The 14888-nt window shown below is 37.7% G+C and overlaps 1 protein-coding gene across 1 annotated transcript in view; it reads left to right on the top strand.

Moving 5' to 3' along the window:
• CNGB3 (cyclic nucleotide gated channel subunit beta 3) overlaps positions 1-14888 on the top strand; it is a 68678-nt gene that overhangs the window by 21418 nt on the left and 32372 nt on the right. Inside the window, exons 4-6 of the mRNA XM_013295630.3 lie at positions 12062-12216; positions 13659-13844; positions 14417-14625. Of these exons, the coding sequence (XP_013151084.1) occupies positions 12062-12216; positions 13659-13844; positions 14417-14625 (550 nt within the window). The remainder of the gene's footprint in view (positions 1-12061; positions 12217-13658; positions 13845-14416; positions 14626-14888) is intronic.

A 14888-nucleotide genomic window follows, 5' to 3' on the forward strand; every position in this document is an offset into this window, starting at 1 on the left:
GCTGGGCTGAGGCCAGGCGGGTTGTGGGTCAGGGTCAGTGGGGCCCACGACCAGGCCCAGGAGCCATCGCGTCTGCCCCTTGGCAGGAGCTGCAGCTGTGTGCCGAGCACTACAGCCACCACTGAAAACCAAGGTCTTCAGAGCACCTTGCACTGCACACAGTGGATTATAGCCATTGGTCACAAGAGAAAATGACAACATGCTTTGTGAAGGTACAGTTTGGAACCCAAAATTGGACAAAAGAAAACAAAAAATTAAAAGGACATGTTTTAGATGGTCACAAAGGTGACATAGGAGGGGCAAATATGAGACCTTTGTATGACTCTACACTGAAGGCTGGGAACCAACCTGGAGCTTGTGGCTTGATGAAGAGGAGCATGAAGTGTTTTGGCACGTAAGAGTAGAGGGGAGACATGCCTCAGGAATAAGTAGTGTGGATGCCTGGCATCAGGGGACGGGACAAAGCAGTTGCAGCAAGTCCTTGAAAGTGCAGAATATGGACGAATAGTAAACAAAGCATCTGAGACCATAGATCAGAGAAAATGGGGGGATGACCTTTTCTCTCCTTTGTGTCTTTTAAAAGCCTTTAAGCCTGGCTAAAGTCATAAGAGTGTTTCATCTTCCTAGATTACTAAAGTGATTACAATGTACTATTTATACTAAGGCAGTACTCTGAAACCTCAGTCAAGGATCATGAATGCTACTCTGTAAAATGCTGGGTAAAATGACAGTCCATATTTGCAAGCCGCATATTGAAGCATACATAAAGAAAAAAATACAGTGGGTAACCAGGACTTCAGATGCTTTTAGATTTCACCTCAAGATCTTATATATTTTGGGTGATGTTTAGAAAGGAACAAATAATTATATCTGATAACAACACCTTCAGAATCTAGGTAATATGGACAAAACATGTTCACATAAAATACACTAAATAAATTTTAATAAAATACAAAAATTAGACAAAATGCATTTAACATTCCCACCCAGTAAACATACTTTTCTGATTATGCTTTTGCAAATGCAGAAACCCAGCTTTCAACATTTTCAAAAGAAAGGGAGCCCCAGTGTTGCAAACTGCCATATGAGCACAGGTGGTTCAGGAAGACTTCATTTTGTGCTCGTAGTTTGGCTTTTTCATAGCCACATCCTATTACCTAGTAGGCTATACTAGTCCTTCTCAGACCCATAAAGGAGATTTTTTCCACTCTAATTTGGCTAATAGCAAAAAAATATAACAAAACAAACAAAGATTAAGAGGCAATTTGCTATGTGGTGCATAGCCAGGTTAATAAAGAGAACTCCTGCTGGTAGCATGTTCTTAGTGAGTAATGCACTTCATTTAGTTCAATTACCTTAACCAAGAAAATTACCATGCTTATTAGTGCTTGCCATCCACTAGATGCAACACATCAATTCACCAAGCAGATGCATCTTAGAGAAATTATGTCTTACCACAAGAACAAAATCTCAGCCCCCTGGTGAAACAGACCTAGTATCAACCCTCTGCAGAGTCTCCAGAAATCCTTGATTACTGTAGAAACACCAGGGACCCAGAAAGATGACACTCATGGCACCAAACTCCAATCAACTTGTAAAGTAAAACAAGGCCAGTGCTGGGTACTTCTGAAAGATCCCAGTTTAAACATAGTTACAAGCATATTTTGTAAAAAGATTAATACCATTGCTTTGTTATTTCCAGCTAATCAGGCTAGTACCTGAAATTGTAAACAGATGGAACACATCCAGTACATTTTGTAAGCTTGACTGAAAAAACATTAATGTATTAAAAAATCAAAATACATTTCTTACAACTAATATTCCTTCTGCCTAGGTCTTTCTTTCAGAGCTTGTCACTTCTCGTGCTTGCATTTGAATTTCTGCAATAGCTAAATTGAGAAGCTGCAAATTAAATAGAAAGGTGATGGTGTGCTTCCTGTACCAAAATGGATTAAACTTGCTGTAATCATTGCTGAGATGTATTTTCCTACAGCCTTTAAATTCTATCCATTCTGCAGGATGCAGTTACCCATGCTATTTAATGTCATTCACTCTGCATGGCAATCAAGTAGGTAGCCTGAAGTTAAAAAGGTAGCGAATTTGGAAGTTTTTCCTTGAAGACTACATGAAGCAAGTAAAGGGATAGGAATGTTATCATACAGACTAAAATGCTTTGCTTTTTTCCCCCCTTTGCATCATTTTAAATTTTATATTCACAATATTAATATATATTTATTTCTGACCATATAAGTGGGAGAAATTCCTTTTTTAGAATATGTAAGAAAACAAGGTTATAGTTTGTCATACTTTGCCACTGATTTATTTCTTTAATTAAAAACATTGTGTAAAACCTTCATTGACCTAACATTTTTCAAAGTAAGATGATATTTTTTTCATGAAGGAAGAAACAATAATTTATTAAAAATATTATCTCTGCTATGATCTTTTGAGTCAATTGTGGGGAAAAAAGCAAAGCAAAGAGCATTGTAACAGGTACAGTAGTGAGTGTAATATAAAACACATGTATTTAAATTGTGTTTACGTCTAAATTACATGTATACCAAACATGTAAATATATCAGTGTCTTTCTTGATAAACCTAAGAGACGTATAAATCTAAAACTTAAAATCATTATTTCATGACACATGTAAGTATTCATGCCTAAAATAAAACTTGTCTAACACTTTTTATTAAAACGTCATGTCCCCACTTATTATACTCATTTTCCAAATGTTAGCTGTTTAAGATGAAAACATCCCATGTTGTGCAGCATGAGAGAGGAACAGAAGAAATAGTGACAGGCAGAGATAGAGGATCAGATGAGAAGTCAAATGGGTCTGGCAGCACAATCATTCAGTTCCCTGGATAAATGATGCTTGGGAGGAGACATGTGATGGTCTGTTGTCCACAAGGAACATGCCTACTTTGTTGCTGAATTTGGAAAAGAATGCGGCAGGAGTCTGCAGAAGGGGAAGGGATGGGCTTAGTGGTAACTGGAAGTCATCTCAGAGGAACAGGTTCTTTCTCTTTGTCACCAAGTTTCTTTGTGGTGCTGGGAACTCTGCATGCAATTAGTTCCTACATAGGTGGCTGTATGTAAAAGTTTACCACTAATGAATTAGAACTGCAACAGTTTCGGTTGCATGAAGCTAATTTCGTATAATTAGCGTAGACAACAGTAGTATATCGATATGTTGTGAAAGTCTGCCAGGTTTCCCAATAGTGAAGCAACTTCATTTGCCATGTAAGCTGAATCTGTACTGCCACTTCTTTCTCTTTTGTTTTTACCCTTGCTAGTTGAATTCAAGCTTCATATCAACTAAGAGACACACTTCTGCACACTGAAAATTATAAAATTAAGTATGATTCTTAGTCATCATACATTATGATTTTCCCAAATCTTTTTCCTTTGCAAAAAACCCCAAAGAAAAACAAACAAACAAAAAAACCCACAGTAATAGAAAATGAAAACATTCAAAGAGTCAAAAAGTAAGATAAAGGATAAGGGACTCTACATGTTATCCCGTATTCACAGTGAATAGGAGAAATTGTACCAAAAGAGATTTATGTTGAGAAAAATTTGTACAATGAGGTTAGTGAAGACCTATCATAAATTCTTTAGGAAGGTTATGGAACAGCCCTCACTAGGCATACTTAAGAACAGGTTAGAAAAGAAGTTGTCAGGAATGGCACAGCAATGCTTCATCCTGCTTTGAGCAGTGGAGACTAGGATTACAGGATCTCTCAAAGTTCTCTACAGTCTTTTGCTTGTGTGATTTTTTTAGGGTCTTTATGAAAACAGATGAGAAATGAAAGCATCTATTGAAAATTAAGTTTTTCAGATTTGAGACATTTTATTGCAACTTTTTTTAAAATTCACTATGGGAAATATTATAGTGTTTTCATTTTAGCTTTTTATTCTCTGCATATTAATAAAAACTGAAGAAGAGAAAGTCTGAAGAAAGATTTTTGCTGTGCCCACGAACTCTGTATGGCACTGGATCATACTCTGCTTAAGACAGTTTTTCTTAGACATAAATTATTATATGCTTATGTAAATAAGTAATGAGTTTGTTTTAAAATGTGTTTGAAAGGAACAGATGTTATGTGTATACGATAAGAAATATCTTTTAAAATTCCTGATAAAAGGCAGATGCCCCAGATAGTTTAAGCCCCAGATAAGAAAACCCCAATGACACAACAGCACCAGATAAGGAAATATGTGAGGCAAGACTGCCTCGCTTATTATCATACGGTTATTTCTTAGAATATTATATTATTGTTCTAAAGCAGATAGTGTCAGAAATTATGCTGCTCTTATTTTTTTATATGGTAGTAAATATCCAGTGCAATTAAACAACTTTATATCACTAGTGACATTAAAGAAAGGTTATTTTTCAAAGTTAATTAATACTTTCAACATGCATACTACTTTCTTTTGCATATTTCATACTGCAAAATTACTAATTAAACTAAAATTGTGTTCACATTTTAATCTGGTACCTCAGTGACAGTGCCATGTGTTCAGCATTGAGACAGACGTCTCCTCAGAGAGTACTGCAAAGAAGATTAAAGGATTCATAGCCTGTTGTGATTGAATAACGAGGAGGATTGTCAAAGAAGCTGCTGTGACAAACCTTTGAACTAAACAGGAGGAATTTCATGGAGCCTAGGTGATTAGATTTTAGCCTGCACTGAATCAAGACGTTTGTGCTGAGTCCAATGCCAGTAGATAACTCTGATAGTGCCTTCTCTGAACACTGTTGCTTCTGTATTTGTTTTGCTGTATGAACAGAATATGAGATACAGGAAATCAATGATCTTTGCATTTTATTTCCAGAACACTTTCTTAAGTCTCAAATGAGCATAATTTCTATACAAAGACTCTGAACTAAAGGAAGGTCATGAATTCAAATGCAAAGTTTTATTTACATGGTGTCCACATAATGTTTATTAATGCTTATGTCCTATTCTTGCTTCTATACGTAACCAAAACCAACCCAAATATTATATCACTATATTTAAATTAATGAAATATGTAAGAAAATAGAATCGTAGATCATAGCATTGTTTAGACTGGAAAAGGTCTTTAAGATAATCAAATCCAACTGTTAACCCAAGACTGCCAAGTCCACCACTAAACCATGTTCCTAAGAACCACATCTATGCATTTTTTAAACACTTCCAGGGATGGTGATTCCACCATGTCCCTGGGCACACTGTTCCAATGCTTGACCACCCTTTCATCAAAGAAATTCCAAAGAAATGTCAAAAGCTTTACTAAGGTCCATGGAGACAACATCCACAGCCTTTCCTTCATCCACTAGGTGGGTCATCCTGTCACAGAAGGAGATCAGGTTCATCAAGCCGCACCTGCCTTTAATAAACCCATGCTGGCTGGGCCTGATCCCCCAGTTGTTCTGCATGTGCTGTGTGATCACACTCGGGATGACCTGCTCCATAACATTCCCCAGCACTGAGGTCAGGCTAACAGGTCTAGTTTCCCAGATCCTCCTTCCTGCCCTTCTTGTAGATGGGTGTCACATTGGCCAACCTCCAGTTTCCTGGGACCTCCCCAGTTAGCCAGGAGTGTTGATAAATGATGGAGAGGGGCTTGGTGAGCTCCTCTGCAAGCTCCCTCAGTACCCTCAGGTAGATCCCATCCAGCCCCATAGATTTATGTGTGCCTTGAGTGGAGCAGCAGGTCACTGTTTCCTCCTGGACTACGGGGACTTCATTCTGCTCCTTATCCCTGTTTTACAGCTCAGGGAGCTGAGTACCCTGAGGGTAACTGGTCTTGCTGTTAAAGACTGAGGCAAAGGCAGCATCCTCATCCTTTGTGGCAGTGCTCCCCCCTGCATCCAATATAGGATGGAGATTATCCTTGGTCCTTCTCTTCTTTCTAATGTGTTTGTAAAAACATCTTTGTTTCTACAGCAGTGGCCAGTCTGAGTTCTAGCTGGGCTTTCACCTTTCTAATTTTTTCCCTGCATAACCTTGCAACATCTTATAGTCCTCCTGAGTTTTCTGCCCCTTCTTCCAAAGGTGGTAAATTCTCCTTTTTTCCCTGAGTTCCAGCAAAAGCTCTCTGTTCAGCCACGCCAGTATTCTTCCCCACTGGCTTGTCTTTTGGCACATGGGAATGGCCTGCTCCTGTGACTTTAAGACTTCCTTCTTGAAGAATGTCCAACCTTCCTGGACCCCTTGGGCCTTCAGGACTGCCTCCCAAGGGACTCTCCACTAGTCTCCTAAACAGGCCAAAGTCTGCACTCTGGAAATCTAAGGCAGCAGTTCTGCTGACCCCCTCCTTCTCCAAGAATTGAAAAGCATCATCTCATGATTGCTATGCCCAAGATGGCCTCTGACCACCACATCACCACCAGTACTTCTCTGTAAACAGCAAGTTCAGCGGGGCACCTCCCCTTCTTGCCTCACATACCAGCTGTGCCAGGAAGTTATCTTCTACACACTCTAGGAACCTTCTAAACTGTTTCATCTCCACTGTGTTGACATCCAGTAAGTTGAAGTCCCCCATGAGAACAAGGGGTAGCGATAGTGAAACTTCTCCCAGCTGCTTGTAGAATATGTCATCTGCCTCTTCATCCTGGCTGGGTGGTCTATAACAGACTCCCAGCAGGTTATCTACCTTGTTGGCCTTCCCCCTGACCCTTACCCATAAATATTCCAACCTTGCTGTTTCTATCATTAAGCTCTAGGTGGTCAAAACACTCTCTGTCTCACCACCTCTCCTTCCCTGTCTATCCCTTCTGAAGAGTTTACACCCATCCATTGTAACACTCCAGCCACTGGAGTCATCCCACCATGTTTCCTTGATGGCAGCTATGCCATTGTTTTCCTGCTGCATCATGGCTTCCAGCTCCTCCTGTTTGTTGCCCATGCTCTGGGCATTGGTGTAGATGCACTTCAGTTGTGCTATCGATCTCACCTCCAACACTGGCATGCTGCCCCCGGGCTCATCTCCAGTGAGCCTGGTTTTATTCTCTTCCTCCTTCAAATCTATTTTAAAAATTAGATAGTAGGATAAAGGTAACATCAGTTTAAATTCAAATTGCATCACGAATAATTCAATCCTAAAAAAGAATGAAAATGAAAATAGAAATTTATTTTATTCTTTTTTATTGCAATGAAAAGTTAAAATACTGCCAGTATTTCAAAAGATCCAGTGAATAGAGAAAGACATGATCTTCTGGATCACTAAAGATCGGTCTCTCTCACTTTCCCTTTTAAAAGAAGAGAAGGTAGGGTAGAGGAAGATATTGTTTCAAGACTACTAATGAAAATTAATATTTAATTAAGAGCTTTTTGAAATTTCCTGAAATCTAAAATGTCAACAGTTTCGTTCAAGACTATAAGATAATATATTTATCTCAGGAACTCACTTTATTAGCACTTGAGCTGTTGAGATTTTTGGTAGTAATGGACCCAGTGGTACCTATATAAGTCATTCATTCACTTTCCAAATCCTTACGTATTTCAAGTTTGTTTGCTGAAAAGGATTTCTGTTGTCCTACATAAATTCTACATTCTTGGGAATCACTGCCTACAATAGTTTTCATGATCTTAGCTAATATAATCTTGAAGTCTGTCATGCTTGTTTCAACTGTTTCTCACTCTGTTAGAAGGGTGTCTAGAATCCCAGTCTTTACAAGCTTAGAAATTTTCTTCAGACCTTTCACTTATCCTAATTTGTGGTGTTTCTATTCACATTTATTATTCTTTTCTAACTCACAATTATTATTACTGTTCCTCAGCTCAAACTTTTCCTTGCATGGTTCTCTACCAAAATTGTAATTTATAGCCAACAATCCTATTGCTTCTCAATCTGTTTTGCTGTCCTATTTAAAGCCATGTTCCCAGCAGCCTTGATCACTCTAAAATACTTCATACAGTTTCCTACGTGAATTTACCTTTTGAGTATAGCTAGTTAGAGTAACTCTCACCATTCACTTATCTACCAATATTAACGCTTCCTTCACTGGCAATATGTCAGATGCATTCTAGGGTTACATTTGCACTGGTGTTTTTCATAGCCAGATTACAGTATGGTTGATAGGCGCCTTGCTTTTGACTAAACTGCTTAGATATTTATCCTTTTGTCATCTGCAACTGATGATCCCACCACTTACAAAAGAAATTCTTACAATTTGTTTCTAAATGCATGTCTGCGTTATGTAGATTTGTTCTTGTTTCTACTACTTTGTCTAAATAATTCAATTTTGCCTGTATAGGAATTAGCCTTACTTTTTAATCTTCCAAATCCAATGTCCTGTCAAACATCATTAGCACACTACTACATTTTGTACCAATGTAATCAAAGAAAATACTAAATTTCACTCCTAAAACCCCATCAGCTTCCTGGGCAGGTTAGGGAAGAAGTATAGGCTCCTTTCACAGGCAATTCAGACCAGAAACCTTAGTCATTCTGAACCTCTCCTCAGAGTAGCCTTCTATTGACTATAAAGAAAGCATAATCAGAATAGCTAAAGTTGGCTTTTTGGAATACCCCTGTTTCTGTACCAAGCAGATGACTAACATTTTTTTTCTGTTACAGAGAAACATTAGGTTTCCTTGTCCATGTGAGCTTAGACTTGGAACTAGGGCAGATGGAGGATTCTGGTTTCTATAGCATTACCCACACTGAGATTGTCAGCACAAGTTGAGGATATGGTTTTGAATCAACACCTTTCATAATGCCTAGAACTACATTTTTCTGTCTTATTGAACTCTTTCTCAGCTATATCACTACATTATGTGGACATTTGTATAGCTATGCATTGTAACATTCTTCTGAAAATTGATTATTTGAATTAGAGATTCTCCATAATTTATTCAAGGTAAGAAATTACTTTTTCATGACTTGGATTGTAAATATGAACATAAATCATAATGTCAGTGCTCAATAAAAGCCTCAAAATTTCTATTGCAAGATCAAGAATATTATTTCCAGGTAGACCTGCAAAAGTTTCTTAAGTGGTGCAAAAAGAAGGGATATCACCGAAATCAGCAAAAAGTGGTATGGATTTTTTTCAGGCAGTCGTATACATTTATGAAATACATTTTCTTGAGGGTCACCTGGTACATAAAAGACAGAGGTGAACTCAGGTATTTGGTGTTAAGAGCCAAAAAAGCAATAAAGAATTAAAATATTCATTGCAACTTAGAAAAAGGTAAACTTCATTTATTCTGAAATAACCTATTTCATTTCTTGATCCTGTTTTGTTTGAATGCTTAACACAGAAAACTTCCAAGCCATGGTACTTTACAGATGTTACATACATTAGCACAATCAACACAATATTTCCATGGCCTGTTCTTTCAAGGCCATTTTCTTCCACTATGCTATAGGTATCTAAATCTCTCTGCTTGGCATGAGGAGAATTGTAATTTTATTCACTAAACAAATTTAAACCTACAAGTTAAAAAGATAAAACCTACAAATTAAAACCAGAAGAAAACTGCATTATTACTATACTTATAGTGTGACATTATGTTGCTATTGTTACATATGTTGTTATTGTTAAACAAAATATGTTTGATGAAATAACAAAACTGTGTGCACAGTACGTGAGTTATGGTCCTGACTTTTTCATTTCCCAGGACAAGTGGAATTATTACTTCTGCAGGGAATAAACACTTCCAGTCTGTAAAGGACTATATGCTGTAGTAAGTGATATTTACTTAGGCCTATTGTAACATACTGCATAAAGATCAGAGATAAATTTGCGTAAAGAATTACATATCAGCTTAAAGACAAATCCCAGCATCACCTAAGGCAAGAGATAAAGTTTATTAAAAGTGATTTAGCCAAGTTTGAATGGGCTTCATTAGCCAAGACAACTTAAAGTGATCTTCCACACGAAGCATGCGTACCTTCACCTTCAAATTAGCAGTGTTCAGCATGCAGTCTCTTCCAGCTGTATTAACCAGAGAAAATTTAAAGTTTGTTACTAGAAAATAGTAGAGGAGGAGATAATGCAAACCAAATGAGAAGTAAGCCAAGGAAAATCAATTTCTCATCAACTGTGGGGCAAATAACTTTAAACAAATTCATACAGTTTTTGATTAGTACTGAATAACGGCGTAGTTCCTTTGGGCTAAATTGCAATGATAAAGCACCAAATTCATGATGGAGGAGACTTTAACTTTTATTGGAAAGGCTGTGAAATAACAAGAATATCCCCCATAATTTTTAGTTTATCCCTAGAAAGCAGATAGAAGCGGCCTTCAGCATGACACTTCTGATAAGTGTGTTTTCCTATAAGATAGCTAATACCCTGAGCAAATACAGCATCAGCAAAAAGAATTATTTTAAATTCTTTGCATAGAAGCTGAAAAACTAATTGTGACGTTAGCTGAAAGCAAGAAAGGATTTCATTATACTGCAGACAGCCTGAGCAAAGGGGACACAAAAGGAACTGTGATGAGATTACAAAGTATAGCGGAACTATTTGATTAATCTCCTGTCTGGGGAGTTTTAAGAAATAGACATTACAGAAGACTTAAATTAGAGGGATGGTAAGCACATACCTCCAGACTTCTGCTTCTTCTGCTTTTAACAGCTTATCTCTTTTTTATCCAATGGTTTTAATGCTGAAGGATTTTCACATCCTTAAATTACACTTCCTTGGGCACAGTGATATGTGTTGTGTCTCCAGAAACCTGTGTTTCTCAAAAAAACCTACATGCACCCGATGCTGACACTCTCCTTTTTTAGTTACAGCTCCTTCTGTTAGGAACTTCAAAGTAGGTTTAGGTCCTGAGGAAACATGGTGTTTATTGAAAGATCACTTTGCAGTGTTTTTCATTTCTTCCTTACCCAAGGTGCTGTCACACCACTTTCTCTCTATTTACCTTTGGGGAAGGTCTTCTCAAAATCTGGAAATTTCAGGGATGCTTCACTCCTGATCTGCCTCTTCTCTTGCTGTAACATCCACATCCCAGTGGTATTTGGGACAGCTGTTGTACTCCCTGTACTGGGCATAGCTGGCAGGGTTTCAGTACAGGGGTGGCAGTTGTGATCAGTCACAGCCATTTCCAGCCAGCTCTGACACCAGTGTGTGTGTCTTCTGAGAAGAGCTGTGTCTAGGGTATAGAAGAAAGCCCATATCCTGGTCTCCACATAGAGGAAGTCCAAATGCATGGCCCAGCTGCCAGCTGGGTGGCACTCCAAACCAGTCCCAGTTTGCATAATCAGACAGGTGCCAGTAATTGAGGATGACATTTCAAGTATGAATAAGCACAGAAGAGTTGATCAAGAAGCGCTCTTGCCTAGATTTTCTGACTGTGCAGCATGCATAGATCCTAGTAAAAGCATTGGTTTCAGTGCAGAATGTGAATTCGCAGGTGTTTGAAAATCAACAGCCCTTAGGTTTGAACAAATGTTCCAAGTTCCAGAATATCAGCTCAGTATTACTATGACCCTGAGTAAACTCTTAGTGGAAACAAGAAACTTCAGCAAGAACACCAGTGTTTTGTTTCCACTTAGTAAAAAAGATGCATTTTTTACCTTGTGTTAGCTAGTGCCTATAACAAAACCTAGATGAAATCAATCTTCCCAGTATTAGGAAGCATAAAGTAAGTATGGTTTCTCCTCCCTCATCTGCACAACAGTCTTCAACTTGGTTATGTCTTAACATCATTAGACTATTACCATGTAATAACAGGCACATTGTTATGCCCAGATGAGACAAGTATGCCTTGTATCTTAGTGAATACGTAAGATAAGCTCCAGGCCTTACATAGCCACAGTAGAATTTGGTGAAAAGCACTAGTGGGAAGTCATTAGTGTAGTCAGGTATACAGAGCACAGGGTACCCTGACCTACTCTGCTTGAAATACTGTGTAGACTGCTGCTGACATAAGCAGAAAAAAGAGCAGTTAACTTAGGTGTCCACTTACTGTGAATTAAGTGATGTGAATAAGCTCTGTGGCAAGTAAAAATCCAATCGTAATGCCTGACTTCTGCTCAGAGTACAATTAGCACTGTTTCCTTCCACTGCTCTTCAGTACATTAAGCCTTTTTTCCTTTTATTTTAATTAGCACACAGAAGCCAACACCTTCAGGTTTCCAAACAAATGAGTATGCTGATGCCCAACTTCAAGAGATTGTCAAAAAAATGCGGGAAAGGGCAAATGTCTATAAGGAAAAGCTGAAAGATCCAGTGCTGTCCTCCCCTGAAGGCAGTCCTACAGCTTGTAAGTGACTCTAGAAATAGCTGTGCATTTGTGGAGTTTAAAGATGAAAATTGTTTTGTGGGAACAGAAAATATTGTGGTAAAATTTTCAAGTATAATGTGTTTACCCATTGAAATGCATGTTTGTGCCCACTGAAGTCAATTTATCCATATTAGTGTACAGTAAGCCAGGTCCTTAAGTATGAGTTTCCTTTGAACCTCATCACTGAAGAATCTGAGGAAAAACCTTGGACACGATCTAGAATCATCCCTGTCAAGCACTTTTCTGTATTTTAAAATAGCTCCCAGATATGTTTATTCATGGGGATGAATCTGAAATGTATGAAGAAACATACATATCTTATGAGTAGATATTAGTCACTCTGAGATTAGATCTGCTGTGTAAAAGTAAATAAAATTTTAGTCATGGCAGCAATCATCCAGACACGCTGAGGACTCTTAAGTACATGCTTCAAATAGAGCAAATTCATCTGATATTAATTAAACATTGACTTTTGACAAAATACGAAACATAAAACAAATAAGATGTTTTTTCCTCTTGAGAGGAAGGTTTGATTTTTCTTTTTTTTTTTCCTTTTCACGAAGAATTGAGAGTGGTGATTTTATATTCTGATATTTTTAAGGAGCTGTTTATTGCTTACCAGTATTTTAATAAGCTGTAAAAAATACTGCTTGAATTGTTACAAACTATACCAACTGGCAAAGGGATTCCTTTTTATTATTATTATTTCTTTCCTCATCTACGTCTTTCTCTTTGTAGAACTTACAATCATTTATTTAAAATCATAGATCCAGTTTCCCAGTTTACGTGCTAAGACTGTGTATCCTATTCAAAGGGAAAACTGCCAGAATTAATGGGACAAATGTGCAGACAAAATTATCCAGCCCAAAGACGGACAAATTAGGCTCAAAGGAGTGCCACAAGACTTTTGTAAGCATAGAAACATACAAACCCATAGGCTTCCCATTAGTTTCACCTGCTGCATCTTGCACATCAGGTCTCAGGAGAGGGAAGAGATCAGCCCATGGCACAGACATCTTTCCATATCTCCATCCTAACTGCATGCATTGTTTGCAACAGTCATGTAAGAGAAATACCCAATTGCATTACTGAATGATGAATTATGAATTCCATGATTTCTTGTTAGAGTTTTATGATATTAGTTGTGGGAACAGTCCGAGGAAATACAGTAATATATATATTGCACTCCATAACATGAAGTGGCCTGTTCTTGAGAGATGTACATGATTATATCAGTGGCAATTTTATTCTCTAATCTGTTTTCTAACGCGTTCAGTATTATAATGAATTGTAGCTTTAGTCATTGACAAGTGTTTTTAGAAGAGATTTTAATACAATGAGGCTCTTGTACACATGAAAACAGGGTGTAGTAATTGAGCCGTTATTAAAATGTCACCATTTGTGGCATTTTATTTGGTTAGCACCATCAAAGAAGAAGCCTCCACCCCCACCAAAAGAAGAAAAAAAAGAAGAAAAGAAAGAGGATGCAGAAGTAAAGCCAGAGGAGGATCATTACTGCGATATGCTGTGCTGTAAATTCAAAAAACCTCCACTGAAAAAATACAAGGAGTATCTGCAGCTACCAGAAAGCATAGACTCATACACAGGTAAATTAAAAGTTATGCAATAGAATGGGGTAAAGGCATATTGAAGTGAAAATATTACATAGTACCTGTGAGCCACTATAAGATCCACATTCCAGTTTGCAGCTTAGAGGTGAGCATATATCCTGCCCTAAAGAACATTTATTCCAAACAGGGAAAAGACATGACGAGAGAAAAGTTGTAAAGGTGGTACACATAAAGCTGGTATGCAAACCAACCACAATTAAACCCAAGTCTTCTGATTCTTCATTCAGTATTTGTCCCATTCATTAGGACCAAATAAATCTTTTGTCAGTTATAACATGCAGCATGCAAAATGTATTGCGTTTCTTCAGATGCATTAAATTCTGTATGCTCTCACAAGCTCACCTTTTTTTCCTTTTGCAAATTCTCCTACTTCTGTGACTCCTACTTCTAACCTGTATCATTTTATCAGCTTGTGCCATTGAAAAAGGGAGAATGGTAGGTTGCTTTGGGCAGAAACATTCCTAGAGAATGAAGTAGAATAAGTATGTCTAAAAGACTGGGAAAAGATTCTAAGTTCATGCCTGTAAATTCAATGTTTTTTCTTTCAGATCGCCGTTACGTAGCATGGCTTATGCTTGTGACAATCGCCTACAATTGGAATTGCTGGTTTATTCCACTTCGCTTTGTGTTCCCATATCAAACCCCAAGTAATACAATATATTGGTTTACCATAGACATCATTTGTGATATCTGCTACCTGTGTGACTTACTGATTTTCCAGCCTCGAGTGCAATTTGTAAAAGGTGGAGATATAATAGTAAGTATTGGAAGTGGGATTTCCATGGGTAGTAGTTGTGTTAAAGTACATTATAGAAATTGCCTCTAATCAGACACAGTTTTCCCTGCTATGTCAAATCTATGTAACTGTTTTATTTATCAAAGGATACCTGTGTTCTTCTTCACTGACCTTCCATTATCCTATTTTGGAAGAAGGGAACATAATGATTGTATAAATTCTTAAAAAAAGAAGAAACAGATTTGGAAGTAACAGACAAGAGCAGTAGAAAAGGCATAAAGCTC

The sequence above is a fragment of the Falco peregrinus genome, chromosome 3 (assembly GCF_023634155.1).
Source record: "Falco peregrinus isolate bFalPer1 chromosome 3, bFalPer1.pri, whole genome shotgun sequence".
In the NCBI taxonomy this organism is placed as follows: domain Eukaryota; kingdom Metazoa; phylum Chordata; class Aves; order Falconiformes; family Falconidae; genus Falco; species Falco peregrinus.